The following is a 20,518-nucleotide window of genomic DNA, read 5'->3' as shown; positions in this document are numbered from 1 at the left end:
AAGTGATATTCTTGTTTACCTTAATGTCGGTAAGAAGTACCAATCCATGTCGAGCCAGAACCTGCAGAGAATCCGATGAAACGTGTATGAACACATCTTATATCCTTAGTGGGATTCCCTGAAAAATTCCTCAAGTTTCCAGATAATTTGCCAATATTAGTCCTGCAGTAATCCCCAACACTGAAGAATCTTGTGTCTCCACCAGGGATATGACAGTCGAACTAGTAGAAATGATGACTGTTAAGCAAGTACTAAGCATGGGGGGAAATGCAGGGATGCATATTCAGTAGACTGTAAGCCCATCAAAGAGCAGGGACTGTATCTGTTACTGATTTGTACATTCCAAGTGCTTAGTACAGTGATCTGCACATAGTAAGCGCTCAATAAATACTATTGAATAAACCCTGGTCTACAGGCTGCTCACTACCTAACGTCAGGGAATAATAATAAGAAGAAGAATAATGTTGGTATTTGTTAAGCACTTACTATGTGCAGAGCACTGTTCTAAGCACTGGGGTAGATACAGGGTAATCAGGTTGTCCCACATGAGGCTCACAGTCTTCATCCCCATTTTACAGATGAGGTAACTAAGGCCCAGAGAAGTGAGGGCAGTCACAGGAGGAACGAATAATAGGTAAATTCATCAGAACAGTGTACAACAATAGTAAGAGTAACAGAACTCTTCCTGGGCATCAGAGTGCTTTAGACCATTAGCCCCAGAAGGACAAGGCCTGTACCTGACCTGTTTATCTTGTATCTACCCCAGCGCTTAGCACAAAGTATGTGCTTAAATATTAACCTTATTATTATTAGTATTGTTATTCTTTCAATCCAGAAATCTTGGTTCTCTGGACTTTCCTGAGTTAACTGGTAGAGTTAAAGTTTTCGTATAGGGATCTTGTTACTATATAAATAACTTAGCCAGTTCTTAGGTCTAGGAACAAAATCACCTGGGTTTTCTATTTCAGAGTTTCAAATTTACAACTAAAGGGGCTTTCTTCTGGAGGCTAGGCAATTCTTCCAGATTTTTTTTTTTAATGCAACATCTGTCTTTTCAGTAAATGAGGAAAACAATCAGTAAATTCAAATAAATCCAGAGTTAACAAGAGAGCTCCCTTGTGACCAACAGTAAGGAAAATTACCTTCACTTTAATAATAATGATGGTATTTGTTACTCACTGACAGTGTGTCAAAAAGTTTACTAGGTATGGGATAGACACAGTAGAAGCGGATTGGATCCTGTCCCTTGCATCCCGTGGGGATGCGACAGAAGAAGAAAGGATATTTAATCCCCACGATCTTCCAAGTGTGTTCCTCCTTAGGATTCCTGCTCGTCTCATCTGGGGATCAATAACCAAGGGATAATTTTGTGAGGGGAAAAAAGTTACTGATGTATTTTCTGTGAGTAAATGGAAGAAAAATAGATTCCGTGCCGTTCCAGAAAGGAATCACTAAAAAATTGACGATATGAAATAGCCGCGATACTGGCATTTCACGTGCATGCTGTGGATTTTAGTCTAGGTTATGCCCTGGACTGAGGAAGACACATTGCTACGCTTTTTTGTTTGCTCAGAGGGAGTAGTATCGAACCTCATTACAAGATAGTTGTGAGGAATAAATGAGAAATTCTAGTATGCTACGTTTGGAAAATTACAAAAGGGTTCGTGTTTGTGTGATGTATAGGTCACATTAAAAAATAGATATCAAATAGCTGTGAATGGAAATATCTGTGGAATACAAACCCTGATGAAAACATTGTTTTTAGGGTCACTTTGTAAAAAATTTAGGCACTGTTGGAGATAAAGAGACAGAGACAGAGGTGCTTCTTCTTGAACATGATGTCCCCCATCAGCCTTTCTCCCAAGCAGTCCTCAGCTTCCTGCCAAAGATGCCTTGGAGTATTACTGAAAAGGTAAAATAAGTTCCAAGAGAGTTAAAACAAACACATTTTTTATTTTTGTTCCAATGAATTGATTCTCATAGCTGATGCTTATCTAGAATAGTTCCTTTCCTGGCCTGGAGATTTTTTTTGTTGTTGAGTATTTTGTATTCACTGGGGTGGAATGACACTCTTAAAAATCAGACAATACTTTGATCCTTTCGAATGGGCAAAAAAGAGGAAAGAGAGAGGAATATATTTTTTATTTTAAAGTTTAAAAAGTTGCACAAACCCACTGTCTGTATTCATGCCGGGAGGCCAACATGAATCTCAGTCAATTTATTCTTGGATTGAGGTGAGAGAAATGGACAAAATCTTTATTTTGACAAAATACTGCAGTTCAAAGGAACCGATATGTTTGAGTGACCTTTTTATACCTTTGTACCTTTAAGATTGTTTTTTAAAAATAAATTTGGCATATTCTAGGACATGAAAAATAGAGAAGATCTGAGACATCTGTGTGTTTGTAGCGTGGACCCTCCGGGATGTACTGATATTGATGATGCTTTGCACTGCAGAGAACTGGAAAATGGAAATCTAGAGGTATTTATTTCTTATTTCTAAAAGAATTATACGTTACCACTTAAGGAATTTTGTACACTACTGCTACTTTTATTTTTCCTAGAGAAACTAGATACTGGGGTCACTGGGTTAAATGGGAGAGCTATGTGTTACATTTCTGTTGAATGGATTTTTTTTCCTTGAAATCCATCAAGAAAGGTTAACCGACTTTTCAGAATGATTACACCTTTTTCTCTTTCTGTTTTTGCTTTTTTCAAGGTCGGTGTCCATATTGCCGATGTCAGTCATTTTATTCGTCCAGGAAATGCTTTGGATCAAGAATCTGCAAAAAGAGGAACGACTGTGTACCTGTGTGAAAAAGTAAAAAATCTCATCTTACGATATAGTGTATTTTTCAGTTGTGTTTTTATGAGGACATTGTTTTTAACTTAGAATGATTTTAGAGATGTTTTAGGAGTGAAGAATGAGCCACATGTGCCTGCATTCTTGGCATTTGTTCAGTTGGAGTTTGATTCGACCCAAGCAATTGACCAATAAAAGCAGTCTGAGTAGAGTTAGGCCAATATTTTTTAAAGGTTCATTTCATTTGATTTTGGATCATAGTTCATTCTTAAAATGAACAACATTCATATATACCTCTATTTTGTCTTTTCTTCTTCACCTTTCTGCTATTTTTATATTTATGTAAAAATGTAAATGCATAGTATCTGCCTCTTTCTCTGATTCTTTCAATCTGAGTGTAGTGGGAAGAAGGAAGTGATCTCTTCCCCACTTTTGCAGAGACAATTAACAGTCATCTTACACCTTCATTAACCACAGTAAAGCAAGAGCTTCCTGCTCTAGCCTCAAGCTGCTTTCCTTTGGAGAAGAGTACTACAGAGACTGCCTCTTATTCAGGGAATATATGATGATGATGGTATTTGTTAAGCGCCTACTATGTGCAAAGCACTGTTCTAAGCAGGCATTCCTACATACATGGGAATGAGATGGAGAGGAACATGTTTCACTCATGTTCTGGTGTAATAATGTGGCGTCATGTGCTCTCTTACAAGTGGCATGGCATTCTTGGCATTTTGGAATAAAAATGAATATATGTATGTATTAAATATAAGTCTTTATTGTATCACTTGCAGAGGATTGATATGGTTCCAGAGTTGCTTAGCTCTAACTTGTGCTCCTTAAGATCTAATGTGGACAGGTATTTTTATGTGCTTTTTCATAATCATATTATTTGCCGCTGAAGTCGGTTAAATCTGTCAAATATGGGTTATTGATATGTGTGATTTTTCTAGGCTAGCATTTTCCTGCATTTGGGAAATGAATCACAATGCAGAAATTCTGAAAACCAGGTTTACCAAAAGTGCTATTAATTCAAAGGTGAGTTCTTTAGATAAAGTGATATATCTAAAGTGCTATATTAAACAGACCTAAGTGGGATTGCAGGTTGCCAAACAGCTGCTTTTAGTCTGTAAAGTCCCTCTCTAGTCTGTAAGCTTCTTGTAGGCAGGGAATACGCCTACCATCCCCTTCTGTATTGTGCTCTCCTGAGTGCTTTCTACAGTGCTCTGCGCAGAGCAAGCGCTCAATAAATGCCAATGATTGATTGATAGAAAGTTCTTTACATGCAGGTTGACTTGAGGATTTTTCTCATTGGTTTTTTTTGTGTATGTCTTAGTTCTGCTTCAGGAAAGAAAAAGTTGGCTACTTTTATGGGGGGATCTGGCCTGCCCTCTCTCAGAACTATCCCACTGACTGATCTGACAATTATCTGTGATTTGGTGAGGAAGTCCTGGCACATATGATTTCAGTCCCCAGGTTATGAACATATTGGGAAAGGTCAGCTGCTTTCTCTACACTCAGGTCTTATTTTATCTAAAGCTTCAGCTTTGCGTAAATGAAGCACAAGTGGCTCGGGGTTGAGTGTATTTTCTCCCAAAGAATACTGTTTTTACACATCTCTTATTTTTAAGAAGGGTATCTTACCTGGAACCAATTTTCAAATCCATTTCTTGATGGTTTATAGAGACCTTTTCTGTCAGGAAGGAGGTTACAGAGGTTGGCCATAATTCGGTCATGTTTCTGAAAAAATCTCGCATTAATGAAAATTCAAGCTGGGGTATCCACGTTTCAGATGCCACACGCTTGTGCAAAAAATGTTATTTCTGACATCTCATCGTGCTGTTTGACAGAAATGCTCTGTCAAACGAACATTCCCCAAATCCCTCAATCAATCAATCAATTCATTCATTCATTCACTCGTATTTATTGAGCTCTACTATGTGCAGAGCACTGTACTAAGCTCGTGGGAAAGCACAGTACAACAGTTCCCTGCCCACAACGAATTTACAGTCTAGGGGAGTGGAGACAGACATCAATACAAATAAATTACAGATAAGTACGTAAGTGCTGTGGAGCTGGAAGGGGAGAAGAACAAAGGGAGCAAGTCAGGGCGACGCAGAAGGGAGTGGGAGATGAGGAAAAGTGGGCCTTAAGGTTTTTATTGAGTGCTTACGATGGGCAGAGCACTTTTCTAAGCGCTTGAGAGAGTCCAATACAAAAGAATTGGCAGATACGTTCCTTGCCCACAGTGAGCTTACAAAATAGAGGGGGAGAAAGACGTTAATATGAATAAATAATTTAAAGATATGTACATAAGTGATGTGGGGCTGGGGGTGGGGTGAATATCAAATGACCCAGTGTGTAGACAACACGGAAGGGAGAGCGAACCGGGGAAAAGGGGGCTTCATCAGGGAAGGCCTAATAGAGAAGCAACATGGTTCTATCCAGTACGTAATAATAACTGTAGAATTGGTTAAGCATATTCTGCTAAACCTTGGAATCGATACAAGATTAGACACAGTCCCTGTGCTTCATGGGGCTCACAGTCTAAGCAAGAGGAAGGACACATACTGAATTCCCATTTTACGGATGAGATAACTGAAGCACAGAGAAATTAAGTGACACGTCCACGGTGTCAGAGCTGGGATTAGAACCCGGTTCTCTGACTCCTAGGCCTGTGCTCTTTCCACTTTAGTGGATAAACTAGACTCTCTAGCTGCAAAACTGCCAATCCCCTTTGATTTAGTAGACTTTTGCCTCATTGACATCCGTTAGGCTGGGTAGTGCCGATCTTTGTTGAGTCAGAATTTGTCTTCCCATTTTGCCTAGACATAATGAATTTGAGATTTTCAGTCAAGGTAGGACGGTACACCTCTGCTCCAAAGCCACCGCTGTCATTTATGACTGTCACATGAATACGTTGTTTCTTTTCCAGGCATCTCTTACGTACGCTGAGGCGCAGATGAGAATTGATTCCGTAAGCATGCGTGATGATATCACCACAAGTCTCCGTGGCCTGAACAAACTAGCCAAAATTCTGAAAAAGCAAAGAATAGACAAAGGGTAAATTGTTCTCCATGTTGGCTTTGTCTAGTATGACACTTGGATAAAGTGGTCTCTTGGCCCTGTTAAAAAGTATATCAGGGGCAAGAAAGAATGCTTTTAAGAATCTGGACACAAAATGTGGGTATCTATGTCACATTAGTTTCAGTATTGTCAAATCTCTTCCTCTCACTGGCTGATACAACTCTGAAATTATTGATTCCTGATGGAATTTCATCTAATATTGATATCTTGTAGTTCACGTGATTTGCAGGAATATTTGGAAAAGAGATGAAAGAGAATAGCTTGGGAAAGGAATCAGGAAATGGGAAAAAGACTTTTCTTCCTGGAGAGATCACCTGCTTTAGCTTTCAGTGCATCAAGTTTGCTTCTTAAAGAAAATGATTCTCAAGCTTGAAGTAAATCAGTGAACATTCACTTGTAAAAATGTATGCGTATATAACATACATAAGCAATTTAAATAAGCCCAGTTATCAATACACAAATAAAACTGCTCCACAAATAAACAGTTGGAGTCTCCGAGTAAAGAAAGCATGTTAAGTCTTGCAGAAAGCCTGAAATTGTCATTCTGGAACCGAGACCCTCAGAATTCAGATTTAGTCTACCATCATAGGTGGGCTCTCCCTCTTCAGATGAGCTGAAAGGGGAATCTCCCTCTGCCCGTCTGAGAAGGAAGCGTAATAAGTCACTAACCAGTGACACTGTCAGTCACATGGAACTCCAGAGAATGAGGCGCCTAGCCTAGAACTAAGGGAATAAATGATGGTTTTATAAATAACCCAGTTTAGGGAGACTCTCCTTCACTTTTACAAGGAGTAAAATATGCCTGCTGTTGGAGGAAATGTCATGTACAGTCAGGAAATGGATACATTTCTATTGTCAAAACTGGGACTGAAGAAATCCTTTGTACTTCAGAAGACAATTGTGTCCTTTTTCCTCATTTTCTTCACGTAATTGTTCAATCTTCAGCCACTTTCCCAATGTATCACTGACCTTCTCCTGTATTTAGTGGGCAAAGAAAACTGGCTTGAGACTTAATTAAGTCTAACACTAAACAGTTCAGAAACGACTACCTGCCTTATAGGAAAATAGGCAAAAATGTACTACGTCTGATGCCTCTTGAAAGTATCGGTGCCTTAGTCCATTTTGAGCATTTGAAAAGGGCCCGCCAGGTGAATTATTCTTTTAAAATTGAAATTGGGATCATTTGTTTAAGTGGAGGTGCATGAAATATAACAGAACCTCATTTAAAGCCGTGCACTAAAGTGTGAATAGTAGCAGCTGTATTCATTCTGTAGACACTTCTCATCATGAATTATTTCCAGGTTTCCAGCTCTTTGTTTGGTCAGGTGATTTACATGTCTCTCTGTTTTGTTTTCCTCTTAGAGCTTTGACACTCTCCTCCCCTGAGGTTCGCTTTCATATGGACAGTGAAACCCACGACCCTATAGATCTACAGACAAAGGAACTTAAGTATGTTTTTATGTGAACAGGAGCCAGATTTAGTTTTGATGCTAAGACTGCCTATTTAGACTGTGCATGAATACACTGAAAAGTAAACTTTTTTTTATGTTATGATATGGGTTGATTTTTTTCAGGTGAGTACAAGGAGAAATAATAATAATTTTGGTATTTGTTAAGGGCTTACTATGTGCCAAGCACTGTTCTAAGCATTGGGTAGATACAAGATAATCACGTTGTCCCACATGGGGCTCACAGTCTTAATCCCTTTTTTACAGATGAGAGAACTGAGGCCCAGAGAAGTGAAGTGACTTGCCCACAGTCACCCAGCTGACAGTGGCAAAGCCAGGATTAGAACCCATGACCTCTTGACTCCCAAGCCCGGGCTCTTTCCTCTGGGCCACGCTGCTTCTCTATGAAATGAAACCTCAGTGTATGTTCCTCTGAGACCAATCACATCTTTGCATTTCCCTGTATTTACCCAGTGCAGTGAAATGCCGGGCTGTATTGTCCAGTCCCTCTAGCTAGCTATTAGTTCTGCATCTCAAATCTCGGGGATTTGGAGCCTCCAGGAACGGAGGTAGAGACAAGCATTTCAGGTGGGATGGCAAGGCCATTGGAATTAGTGTAAAGGAATAGATCAGGGAGCCACAATACCTAGTAGAGTTGAAGATTAATTTGGCTTCCTTTCAGAGCTATTAATATAAGCTCAAACCTATCTAGAATTAGAGTTGTTCCATGCAGTGCCGGAGCAAAGAACTGAATAGAGAGAGCTGTAACCACAGTCGAGGTATAAGTGGCATAAAATGTATCAGCCATTTGTGAATTTGAACCGTAATAATAACGATGGTACTTGTTAAGCGCTTACTATGCAGCCAGTACTGTTCTTAGCGCTGGGGTCGATAAAAGATCGGACACTGTTCCCTGTCCCACGTGGGGCTCACAGTCTTCATCCCCATTTTACAGATGAGGTAACCGAGGCACAGAGAATAATAATAATTATCATGCCATTTGAAAAGCGCTTACTGTGTGCCAGGCACTGTACTAAGCGCTGGAGTGGATGCAAGCAAATCGGGTTGGACACAGTCCCTATCCCAAAGAGGGCTCACAATCTTAATCCCCAATTTGCAGATGAGGAAACTAAGGCTCCGAGAAGTGACAGAGCTGGGATTAGAACCAGATCCTTCTGACTCCCGGGCCCGTGTTCTATCCACTAGGCCATGTGGCTTCCCTAGGGAAGCAGCGTGGCTCAGTGGAAAGAGCACGGGCTTTGGAGTCAGGGCTCATGAGTTCGAATCCCAGCTCTGCCACTTGTCGGCTGTGTGACTGTGGGCAAGTCACTTAACTTCTCTGTGCCTCAGTTCCCTCATCTGTAAAATGGGGATTAAGACTGTGAGCCCCACGTGGGACAACCTGATTCCCCCATGTCTACCCCAGCGCTTAGAACAGTGCTCGGCACATAGTAAGCGCTTAACAAATACCAACATTATTATTATTATTAATCAAACATCAGAGCAGAAGAAACCGCAAAATGGGGTTTCCTCTGTCTCTGTCCTGACTTTGTGGAATCCTACCCCAGAGTGACTGAGAACTGAGCGCCATCTGAGTGCCCCTGCTTTTTTCTTCAGGCACTGTGGACTGAGAGAGCCCCCCCAAACTGCAGCAGGTGCCTGACCCGAGCCTCACGGAGAAACCGTGGGATTCCAAGGTGCCCGGGTATCGGGCCTGGACTTCTGAGGGATCCATTATCTTACCCATTCCTCTCATCCTCTCTGAGTAAAATCCAGCTCTGCTGGGACTTCCCTAACAGGCTTGGATGGTAGTTACTTGGTTTGTTGTAAAGTATCACTGTCAACTGGTCATAGTATTTCTGGCTGAAAACCGCTATTCGGTCTGTGTGACTTAGGTTCAGGAAAGCTCCAAGACTGGCAGAAATGGGATCTTTAGAAAACTTGAAATGTGCTTTGCAAAAGCAAAGCAGATCCCTAAGAACTGTTCTGGTTCTCCAAAAGCTCTCATCCAGTATTCCAAATGTTTTTCTAAAATAGCATTTACCAAGCACGCCTTCTAATGTATTTGGACCTTATTTCCCAAAAACTATCTAAAATGGAACAGATTTTGAACAGAGAAAGAAAATAAGTGTAATCTAGGACGTTGCTTGACAAAGAAATGTGATGTGAACAGAAAACAGATTGCCTTGAAGATCTCATTAAGGAGATTAAGCTTGAAGTCTATGTGTGATAGAGCTTTTCATATCTTTCCCCTCCTTGTGATGAGAAAAACACTTTAGAAATTACAGTAATCTAGAAAGTATACAGACTGAGGGGGAAAAAAAAAGGATTGACTATTTACTCATTCTCTTGAGATTTAGTCTAGGTGCGGCCTCTCCTTTACTTACGGTTCAGTGAAAGTTCATAGTGGGTAGGAAATGTGTTTCTCAGCCTGTTGTATTGTACTCTTCCAGGTGCTTAGTACAGTGCTTTGCATAATAATAATAATAGTGTAGTGCTATTTGCCAGGTACTCTACTAAATTCTGGGATGAATACAAGCAAATACAGTCGCTGTCCCACGTGGGGTCACATTCTGCATCCCCATTTTACATATGAGGTTACTGAGGATCAGAGAAATTGACTTACCCAAGGTCACATGGCAGACAAGTGGAGCAATCGGAATTAGAACCCGGGTCATTCATTTATTCAGTCTTATTTATTGAGCGCTTACTGTGTGCAGAGCACTTGGACTAAGTCCTTCTGACTCCCAGGCCCCCGTTCTATCCACTAGACCACGCTGCCTATTACATAGTATGCCCTCAGTAAATACCACTGATGATGATGACGTGATGAAAGGCTACAAAGAACTGATTCAGTGGATATTCTACAGCAAGGAACCTTCCAAAGCTTATACTCACTTTGGAATGGGACTAAGTGCAGATGCCTGATTTCCCAGCCAAGATTCATTCAGGCTGTTAGAATAACAAGTCGGTGTAGTCCATCAAACTCCCGGTGAAACAGAGGGAACTTGGCCATCCTTCATATTTTTCTTAAACCCGAGGTAGACGTTCTCCTCCTACCTCATAGATTCAGCATTCATCCTGCAAGGTGTTAGTAGAGAAGTTGTGGCACTAAAATTGTTTTCTGTTCCATTACTCTATTTAAACATTTTGTGCTTTCTTTCTGACATCATAATTCTTTTCCATTGACAGAGAAACAAATTCCATGGTGGAAGAATTCATGTTACTCGCCAATATCTCTGTTGCAGAAAAAATTTATGAAGAGTTTTCTGAGCACGCCCTGCTCCGAAAACATCCTGCCCCGCCTCCATCCAATTATGAAATCCTTGTTAAGGCTGCTAAATCTAAGGTAAATGCCCACTGTTTCAGATCCAGAGGGTAAGCTGATGGGATCTTTTGAGCTGAGTTTGAAAAAACATCTTACTGTTAGTGAAGGCCCAGGGCTATCAGAAAGATATTCCGACTGGGATTACCAGTAGGGAATATCACTGAACCCTAGGTCGGGCGACAGCACAACCCCTAATCATGAATAACCTTTGCCCTGGGCCTCGATTAGCATCGCTCTGTCTCTTGCACTTCCCACTTAGTTTCTGGTCTGTAGATGTGTGCGTGGTGTTTTTTTTAAAGTTTTCTCATCCACTATCAATTTCCTCACTTTCACTTTCTTTTTCTGTTCCTGTGTTAAAGCACAATCATGTGATCTCCAGAACTTTTTAGTAGTTTAGCTGTTTTTAACAACTGTAACTATTTTGCCTCCTGCCTTTTTTTAAAAAACTGTATTTGTTAAGCTCTATGTGCCAGGCTCCGATCCAAGGTCTGGTATTCATATAGTCTAATCAGGTTGGACAGAGTCCATGTTGCACGTGAACCTCGCAATCTTAATCCCTACTTTACAGATGAGGTCATTGAGGCACAGAGAAGTAAAGTGACTCACCCAAGGTCACACAACAAACACATAGCAGAGCTGGGATTAGAACCCAGGTCCTCTGACTCCCAGGCCTGGCTCTTTCCACTAGGTCATGCTGCTTCCCAATGACCCCAGTCTGTTCTCAATTTCAAAGATGACTAATGGTGATTAGGCCTTTCAGGTCTCATTTGCCCCAGCCTATTTGGTGGTAAAGGGGCATGTTGTTGTTTGTAATTTTGAACGTCTTGAAATCCAAATTCTGTGGTGACTCTGTGGTGTCGATGGCAGCGTCGTACGATAAAAAGCTGTTTTGACAAATGGATTTGTGGCAGAACTGAACAACTTTCTTCCCTTTTTTTTTAAAAAAAAACAAAAACAGGATTTGGACATTAAAACGGATACAGCAAAGGCTCTGGCTGAATCATTAGACGGTGCAGAATATCCTACCTTTCCATATTTAAACACCCTTCTGCGAATACTGGCCACCCGCTGCATGATGCAAGCTGTCTATTTCTGTTCTGGAATGGATAATGATTTTCATCATTATGGCTTAGCTTCCCCGATATACACACACTTCACTTCACCCATCAGAAGGTATTTGTGACCGAGAGAAGTAGACTATTGATGAATTTGAATTGCAATTCAGAAGAATCTCAGTGAATCAGATGGAATGTAATAACAGTAATAACTGGCACAATCTGACCAGGGATGTGAATGTGATTACTCAGGGAAGTGGACAGGCTATGGTGAAGTGAGACTTTGGAACCCAAAATTGAGGGAGAAAGATTATTCCAGCCACCTTGTCTCTGCCACCCACTACCCTTGGGGTAGGAGAGCAAACCAGGCTCCATTCGGGAAAGCGTCCCCTGGGGCCTCACCTCTCCCGACTGCCCTGAGACAAGATGGCAGCTGTTCTGGGAGGGATCTGACAAGTCCTTCCTCCCCCACCGCAATATGGTTCATTCATTCATTCATTCAATAGTATTTATTGAGCGCTTACTATGTGCAGAGCACTGTACTAAGCGCTTGGAATGAACAAGTAGGCAACAGATAGAGACAGTCCCTGCCGTTTGACGGGCTTACAGTCTAATCGGGGGAGACGGACAGACAAGAGCAATGGCAATAAATAGAGTCATGAGGAAGAACATCTTGTAAAAACAATGGCAACTAAATAGAATCAACTATTCTAAAAGTTGAATCAACTGGTTCTAAAAGTAGAATGGGATTAGAGCTGAAGGGAGCTCCTGGGTGGGGTGTCCGATGACAACGGAGGACATGAGGAGGCAGCTCAGTGATGCCAAGGAGAAAGAGAGTCACCCCGGGGGACAGAGTGAATGAGGGGAGGGTAGAGATGGGAAGGATGGGAGGCCAGAGGGTTGACTGAAGATAGATTCCAGAAGTGGTGGGAGAGCCGTTAGGGAGTAGCTAACATGAGAGATGACACAGATTCTCAGAAGAACTACTAAGATCTGTGAGAAGAAAAGGAAAGCTGGAAACGAGAGAAATCTAGAAAGCTAGAGACCTCCAGACACCACGAGGTACTAGCGTGACGGAGACGGGAAGGGAATTTAAAAGAAAAAAGAAAGTCAAGGTGGAGAACACTGTAAAAGTTGGATTGTTTCTCTTGTACTGATAGATTCTTTAATCTCACAACCTCATCTCTGTGGCCTTTGGGTGTTTTTCATCTTGAAGGCTACGAATACCATCAAAGCCTATTGAAAACCACAAGTGTATCTTTTGGTTCTAAAACATGTATGGGAAGGTAGTGAGTCCTTCAGAAATAATAAGTAACAGATAAAGTTTTAACAAGGTAAACGGTCATGACATTGCAGATAAAGACAACGGCTGTTCTTTGTCTTCCCTCCCTCAAAAGGTACGCTGATATAATTGTGCATCGGCTACTGGCTGTGGCGATAGGAGCGGACTCAACGTATCCCGAGCTCACGGACAAACACAAACTAGCGGATCTGTGTAAAAATCTCAATTTCCGACACAAAATGGCCCAGTATGCCCAGCGAGCGTCGGTGGCGTTCCACACGCAGGTAACTGACATCCGTAGAGAGAGCGGGGAATTGCTCAACGGAATGGATTCATCGTCATCGTCAACTCCGGGAGCCAAGTGTGCGGATTGGGGTTGCAGTGGGGGATTGGCATGGTTAAGTAGGAAGGGGTGAGTTAAAGCCAATGATAGTTTCTGTGTAGTGCAGAGATAGATGTTTGAAGAATGGAGAGACATGGAATGTACATTTCTTTTAGAAAAATCATCCAGGCAGCAGAGTGAAAGTATGGATTGGAGTGGAGAGGAACTGGGATGTCGGGGAGGAAGCTGGTATGAGTTTGGATGGAGAGGAAAGGACAAATTCTAGAGATGTTATGAAGTAAAAAGCGACAGGATTTTGTGACAGATGGCATCAGGTTAACTGAGAAAGGTGAATCAAGGATAGTGTCAAGCTTACAGGTTTATGAGACGGGGAAGATGGTGGGGCTGTCTAAAGTGATGGGAAAGCCAGGGAGGACAGGGTTTGGAATTCTGATTAGGACATGTTAAATTTCAGGGTGGGAAGGACATCCAGATAGTAATAATTATGGCATTTAAGTGCTTACTATGTGCCAGGCACTTTTTTAAGCGCTGGAGTGGATACAAGCCATCGGGTTGGACACAGTCCCGGCCCCACATGGGGGTTCACAGTCTTAATCCTCATTTTACAGATGAGGTAACAGAAGCCCAGGGAAGTGAAGTGTCTTGCCCAAGATCACACAGCAAATACACGGCAGACAGAGCTGGGATTAGAACCCAGATTCTTCTGGCTCCCAGGCCAGCTCTGTCCACTAGGCCTCACTGCTTCTCATGGAGATGTCCTGAAGGCCGGAGGAAATTTAAGAGACTACAGAGAAGGAGAGAGGTCAGGGCTGGAGAGGGAGATTTGGGAATCAACAGCAAAAAGGTAGTAGTTGAAGTCACAGGAGCGAATTGAGTCCTCCGAGGAAATGGATGGAGATGGAGACTAGAAACAATCAATCAACCAATCATGTTTATTGAGCACTTACTATGTGCAGAGCACTGTATTAAGCGCTTGGGAGAGCAGACCCAGAATTGAGCCTTGAGGGACTCCCATGGTAATGTGGTTCCTTTCTTCCTTAAATCTGGACCTCACCTTCCTCCCTGCTTCTTGGCATGGGCTCAGATGACAATAATAGTAATTATGGTATTTGCTAAGCGCTTACTAAGTAATGGCACTGTACTAAGCACTGGAAAAAGCAAAGAGCCCCATTTGGGGGCTCGTACCCATGACCCTATAATTAAGAGGCTCGTGCTCTACCACCTGAGCTAATTGGGCACAATGGATTCCCCTCATACTGCACTGATCTGTTTTATAAACCTTTATTTTTTAAAGTGGCACTATGATCATAAACCAACACATTCATACCCTCCACCATTCATGCTTGTACCAACTCATACTTTCACGCATTTTCATATGTATGCACCCAGACCTAGACTGAACACCGTTATCTACCTCACCCTGGGTACCAGAAGCAGGAGTCTCAGTAGGGTGAAATAAAAGTTTGGAGAAAGAGAGGAGAATTCAGAAGGGAAAGGAGGAAGGCAGAAAGAGTCCAGCAAAGCTAAGGGGATGAATTTTGGTATCATAGAAACCCAGCAAGTTTTGCCACTTGGAGCATCTGGTCTAACGCTTCCCTCGACTCCCAGCCCTGAGTGGTCACCACCTGGTCAAGGGTTGAGCCTTGATGTGTACACGTTTAAACCAGGCTAGGAACCCACCCAGCCATCAGTACAGAGTGGCTAGAATTGAAAGAGAAAAAGATTGTAATCCCAGAGTTCCCCAATTTCCCCACAATAGAATTAGAGGCGCATTGTGGCCTTGTGGAAAAAGCACGGGTCTGGGGTCAGAGGACTTGAGTTCTAGTCGCAGCTCTACCACATGACTGCTGCGTGACTCTGGGCAAGTCACTTAACTTCCCTGTGCCTCAATTGCCTCATCAGTAAAATGTGGATTAAGACCGTGAGCCCCACCTGGGACACGAACTATGTTCAATCTGATTCCCTTGTATCTGCCCCAGCACTTCGTACAGTGCCTGTTCTATAGAAAATGCTTAAATTACATGTTTTTTTAAAAGTATAGATCAGTAATATTACCTGCAGTCGATTTAAGTTACTGAAATGGTTTTCATTCCTCTAGTCGACAAAGATGTAATTTTGGAGATGCCTACAACTCTTCAAGGTGTTAAGAGCTTAGTATTGGAAACAAAATATTTGCAGTTTTGCTAGGTAGAACATAAAATAGTAAAAGAATGACGACTTGTGCAGAAGAGCCCTAAAGCTGAAAATTGGCTTGACACATACCTTGATTCGAGTGGAAAAAATGTGAATGCAAAAATCTGTATGGGAAAGTGTTTTTAGTTTGGTGGTCTTTGTTGTCAGAACTCTGATTTTAAAAAAGCTTCATTAACCGTTTTGTACTCGTTACAGTTGTTCTTCAAAAATAAAGGAATAGTGAATGAAGAAGCCTACATTTTGTTTGTACGGAAGAATGCCATTGTGGTGCTAATCCCCAAGTATGGCTTAGAAGGAACTGTCTTCTTTGAGGAGAAAGACAAACCAAAACCAAAGCTCACTTACAATGATGAGGTCTGTGTTTGCCAGTTTTGTTTGCTTTTGTAACACTGCTGTGTATTTTGCCTTATTATTGTCCAGGAGGTATCTCCATAGCTCGTGGAGTGACTTCTATTTGCATTTTGCAAAGTATCTACTACAGTGTAAATTTAACCTTCTCGGTATGCCAGTTTTCTAAATGTTCACAGCCCCAGAGCTTGTCCAGAGCTCCAGTTGAGTCAACAAATGCAACAGAAACACTCTTTAACTTCCGCTTAAATGCTGTAATATTTTCTTAGCTTCTAAAAGCTGGAAAAATAAAGTAGTATTACAAAGGAAAAGGAATCAAAGGAATTAGGTGGGGTCCAGTTTTGGAAAACAAAATAAACCCACCTGAAATTGTTTTCCTTGTTTCAGGTACCTTCCCTGAAAGTAGAAGACACAGCATTCCATATGTTTGATAAAGTTAAAGTGAAAATCATGTTAGATTCCTCCAACCTTCAGCATCAGAAAATACGCATGGCACTGGTGGAGCCCCAGGTGAGTTCACGCAGAAGCGACGGGAAGTGATTGGGGGGAAGAGGGAAAATGAGAGTTGGTTTTCAGGGAGAATGGAATGTTTTTTGCCTTCTAGTAGAAAGAACAGGCTTTGGAAACCTTTAAATTTGGGGCCTCCTTGAGGAACCAAACTGGGACATTGATATTCAAATTTAATTGCTATAATGATTCCTAAATGTAGATGTGGTTTCAAATGAACCAAACTGGAGTGGTTGGGAGTACTGATAAATTGTGACTTAATTGTTGGAAGAAATTAGTCGCCTTTAAATGGGTAGTTTCCTAATTCTAAAATTGTTCAATAGTACTTAGTGCCTACATTGTGCAAAGCACCATAAGGTTAGACTAAAGTCACTGCATTTGTGTCACATAAGTTACTTACTTGAAATGGAAGTAAGCTATGAAAAAAAATGCTTCAAAACCATATGCTCATTATGGGCAGGGAACGTGTCGGCTGATTCCGCTGTATTGTGCTCTCCTGAGCCCTTAGTACGGTGCTCTGCACATGGTAAGCGCTCAATAAATACCATTGTTAAAGTGTTAAAATACTGGGGGAAGATGGTGTGCTTTAGCTGACAACCCCAGTTCACCAGGTTGCTTAGCAGCTGTACACAGTGGATGGCAAAGTAGTCAATCTGAAGAGATAGTTGAGGAAAGCACTTACGTGGCTCAGTGGAAAGAGCACGGGCTTGGGAGTCAGAGGTCATGGGTTCAAATCTTGGGTCCGCCACTTGTCGGCTGTGTGACTGGGCAAGTCACTTCTCTATACCTCAGTTACCTCATCTGTAAAATGGGGATTAAGACTGTGAGCCTCACGAGGGACAACCTGATTACCCTGTATCTACCCCAACACTTAGAACTGTGCTCTGCACATAGTAGGCGCTTAAATACCAACAAATACCAACATTTTAATTACAAAAACGTTGAAGGTATGTAATGTAACTGGTATAAAATTTGATGCTTCCCGTCTGTCCTCGCCGCCAGCTTTCTCAGGTAGCTTGAGGCCACTCAGCTTTGCACGCTTGTTTTACACAAGGGAACACCCTAGTAGCCAGAAACTGGAGAGGAACAAGGTTTTTTTTCCTCAATTAGGCTCATAGGCATATTTCGTGCAAACCTGTCTTTCTTCCCCAGCACCTAATTACGCATCCCTCACCCCCAAACATGGGTCGCATATAATGAAAGCGTAGCTTTCATAATCTACCAATCAGTTATAATTATTGAATGCTTATTGTGTGCAGAGCACCATACTAAGGCCTTGGGAAAATACAACACAATCAGACCTGTTCCCCGCCCATGAGGAGCTAACAGTAAAATAGTTTAGGATAGGGGAAACAGTATAAGAATATATAGGTTTTGTGGGATGGGATGAAGATCAAAGCGTTTAGGGGTACACAGCCGAGTTCTAGTTGACAGAGAGAGCAGGGTGGCTAGTGTGGGAACCCTCTTGGGGATGATGTGATTTGAGGAGGGTTTTGAAGGTAGGGAGGGTGGGGGGAAAATCACTTTTTGTTGGACCACCCAGACAGCAAAGGGAATTTCTTCTGCATTCTGTTTTATTCAGTGTCTGGATCTAATAAATTTGCTGGAATGACAGCTTGATGGCTTTCTTTTTCCTTAGATTCCAGGAATCAGCATTCCTACAACTGCTGCCAGCTCCAACAGTGATGAACCAGAGAAAAAGAAGAGCAAGCTAGAAAAATAACTCTCTTGGTTAAAAATGGAAATTTTAACCCGTTACTTTTAAGTGCATTTTATTTTTTTTACAATTTGCATTTATTAAACCACTACCCAAGTATGTCTTATATACTTTGCTCAGACACTTTTTTGTCATCTTTTATTTACGCAGTATAGTTAAACCGAATAGCCACAGCTCAGAGAAACGGATAAAGATCATTCAAAGAAAGTTTTTCAGAAGTCCCAGTTTCTTTACTGGTACATTTTGAAGCATTCATTACCTCACTGAAAGGTGTTTAATCTTTCATAAATAACCTGCTGACTGCTATTCTTAAAAGCTGGTGCAGCAATAAAGTGACTTGGATAAGCACAGAGATAATAGCAATGAATTAATATAGCTTTTGACCTGTCTCCAGCCGATCACTAACTTGGTAAGGGTTTATTAGCAAGTCCGCCTTTCCTAGGCTTGCTAAAATGGATGGCACCAAATGGGAACTCAAAAAAAAGCTACCCCTGCTCTTTGCCTCAGAGGTAAATAACTAAATGGAACACACAGCTTCTTCCTATATAGTCACAAGTTCCATCCTCTTCCCTAACCTTACCAAATTTTGGGAAGCAGCCTTTGAGTCCTGTCCCCATGGACTATTTATAAAATAATAATAATTATGGTATTTAAGTACTTACTATGTGGCAGAGGCACCACACTAAGCACTGGGGTCAGTACAAGCAAATCTGATTGAACAGTCTCTGTCCCACTTGGGGCTCACACACTTAATCCCCATTTTACAGATGAGGTAACTGAGGACCAGAGAAGTTAAGTGATGTGCCCAAGGCCACACAGCAGACAAGTAGAGCTGGGATTAGAACCTATGATGTCCTGACACCCAGGCCTGTACTCTATCCACTACACCAGACTGCTTCTCTCTCATCTATCACACTCACTTTGTCCATTTAAACACCCAGCTGTCTCATCTTCTCACTTGGACCACCAATTCCATTATTCAGAAATAATTCTTCAGTGGCTCCTTAATTGTTCCCCTATCTGTTTAAAATGTTTGGCTGGAGCTTTCAATCAATCTAACTGTGTGTGGGACACTTTATTAAGTGCTTGGGAAAGTACAATCTAACAGATGTGTTAGACGTGTTTCCAGCCCACAAGAAGCTCGCAGTCCAGAAAGGGAGACATATTCAAGTTAATTACATTATATAAGTGTTGTGGGGCTGAGGTTGGTGTGAATAAAGGATGCAAATCCATGTGCAGTGGTGATGCAGAAGAGAGTGGGAGAAGAGGAAGTGAGGGCTTACTCGGGCAAGCCCCCTTGGAGATGTGATTTTAATAAGGTTTTGAAGGTGGGGAGAGTGGTCATCTGCCAGATACAAAGGGGGAGGGAGTGCCAGTGTAGACTCTGGTCTGCCCGACTCTAGTCACCCTCACCTCCAAATTAGTCCATATTACACATTTTAGAGCTCTATCATCTGATAAAGTGGCACTCACATCCAATTCTTATCCATTTTTCCTCTTTATAAACAAGTTCAAAGCTTACCTCACCTAAGGAGTTTTCAGAGCTGGAGAGTCAAGGTAGTTCCTAGGACCCAGGCCTCCTGCTGAAGTTCTGCTTTTTTTTTTGCTCTTTTGGTATATTAGTAATAATAAGGGTGGTATTCATTAAGTACTTACTACATGTCAAGCAATGGATTAGATAAAAGATAAGATCACAGTCCCTGTCCTGCATGAAATTCAGTCTAAGTAGAAGGGAAACAGGTATTGAGTCACCATTTTACAGCTGAGGTCCTGTGACTTGCCTAATGTCACAGAGCAGACAACTAATGGAACTGGGATTAGAACCCAGGTCCCCTGATTCCCAGACCCATACTCTTTCCAATAGGCTGCACTGATCCTTGAAGGTGGGGATCGTGCTGGACAACCCTACTGTATCGTACTCTTTCAAATGCTTAGTGCAGTGTTCGGCACACAGTAAAATGCTCTCAAATGCCATTCATTTTTTTTAGATGGGGAGGATGGGGAGGTTTGCCACAGGAGAATACTCTATGGATACAAAGCCAAGTCTATAGTTTCCACACCACCTGCTATAGAAATCGGCATAGCTTTCGAGCTTTCTACCCCTTCCACCCATCAGCATGGAAAGGGGTGTACACAAGCTCCCTCTGTCCCAGTTGATCTGGTTCAAACATCTGCTCATATACCTAAACCTTGATTATATAAACCCGGCACTCAAATAACAAAGGAGATCACCCAACAATAGGTACACAGTGACCTCCTTCCGGGCGCTTTATGTAAATAAAAAGTTAGCCTGCTTTTCAACACAGTTTTAGCCAAAGAAAATACTTGTTTAGGATAGTGGAAGAAAAGAACGATCTTAAAAGATCTTAAAAAGCAGGCCCATGCTTTTTCCACTAGGCCACAACTGTTC

The 20,518-nt window shown here is 41.8% G+C and overlaps 1 protein-coding gene across 2 annotated transcripts in view; it reads left to right on the top strand.

The window, feature by feature from the left end:
- DIS3 (DIS3 homolog, exosome endoribonuclease and 3'-5' exoribonuclease) overlaps window positions 1–18,229 on the top strand; it is a 35,981-nt gene extending 17,752 nt beyond the window's left edge. For both annotated transcript variants that reach the window (XM_001514504.5, XM_029057496.2), the window contains exons 9-21: window positions 1,766–1,912; window positions 2,366–2,482; window positions 2,720–2,821; window positions 3,595–3,659; window positions 3,754–3,838; window positions 5,736–5,863; window positions 7,250–7,336; window positions 10,528–10,684; window positions 11,622–11,836; window positions 13,116–13,284; window positions 15,732–15,890; window positions 16,272–16,394; window positions 18,031–18,229. In XM_001514504.5, coding sequence (XP_001514554.2) covers window positions 1,766–1,912; window positions 2,366–2,482; window positions 2,720–2,821; window positions 3,595–3,659; window positions 3,754–3,838; window positions 5,736–5,863; window positions 7,250–7,336; window positions 10,528–10,684; window positions 11,622–11,836; window positions 13,116–13,284; window positions 15,732–15,890; window positions 16,272–16,394; window positions 18,031–18,114 — 1,638 coding nt within the window. In that variant the 3' untranslated portion in view covers window positions 18,115–18,229. The remainder of the gene's footprint in view (window positions 1–1,765; window positions 1,913–2,365; window positions 2,483–2,719; window positions 2,822–3,594; window positions 3,660–3,753; window positions 3,839–5,735; window positions 5,864–7,249; window positions 7,337–10,527; window positions 10,685–11,621; window positions 11,837–13,115; window positions 13,285–15,731; window positions 15,891–16,271; window positions 16,395–18,030) is intronic.
- Window positions 18,230–20,518: the final 2,289 nt, after the last annotated feature.

The sequence above is a fragment of the Ornithorhynchus anatinus genome, chromosome 2, assembly GCF_004115215.2.
Source record: "Ornithorhynchus anatinus isolate Pmale09 chromosome 2, mOrnAna1.pri.v4, whole genome shotgun sequence".
Classification (NCBI taxonomy): Eukaryota; Metazoa; Chordata; class Mammalia; order Monotremata; family Ornithorhynchidae; genus Ornithorhynchus; species Ornithorhynchus anatinus.
The sequence above is the reverse complement of the archived record's forward strand: the minus strand, read 5'-3'. Positions and strand labels throughout refer to the sequence as shown.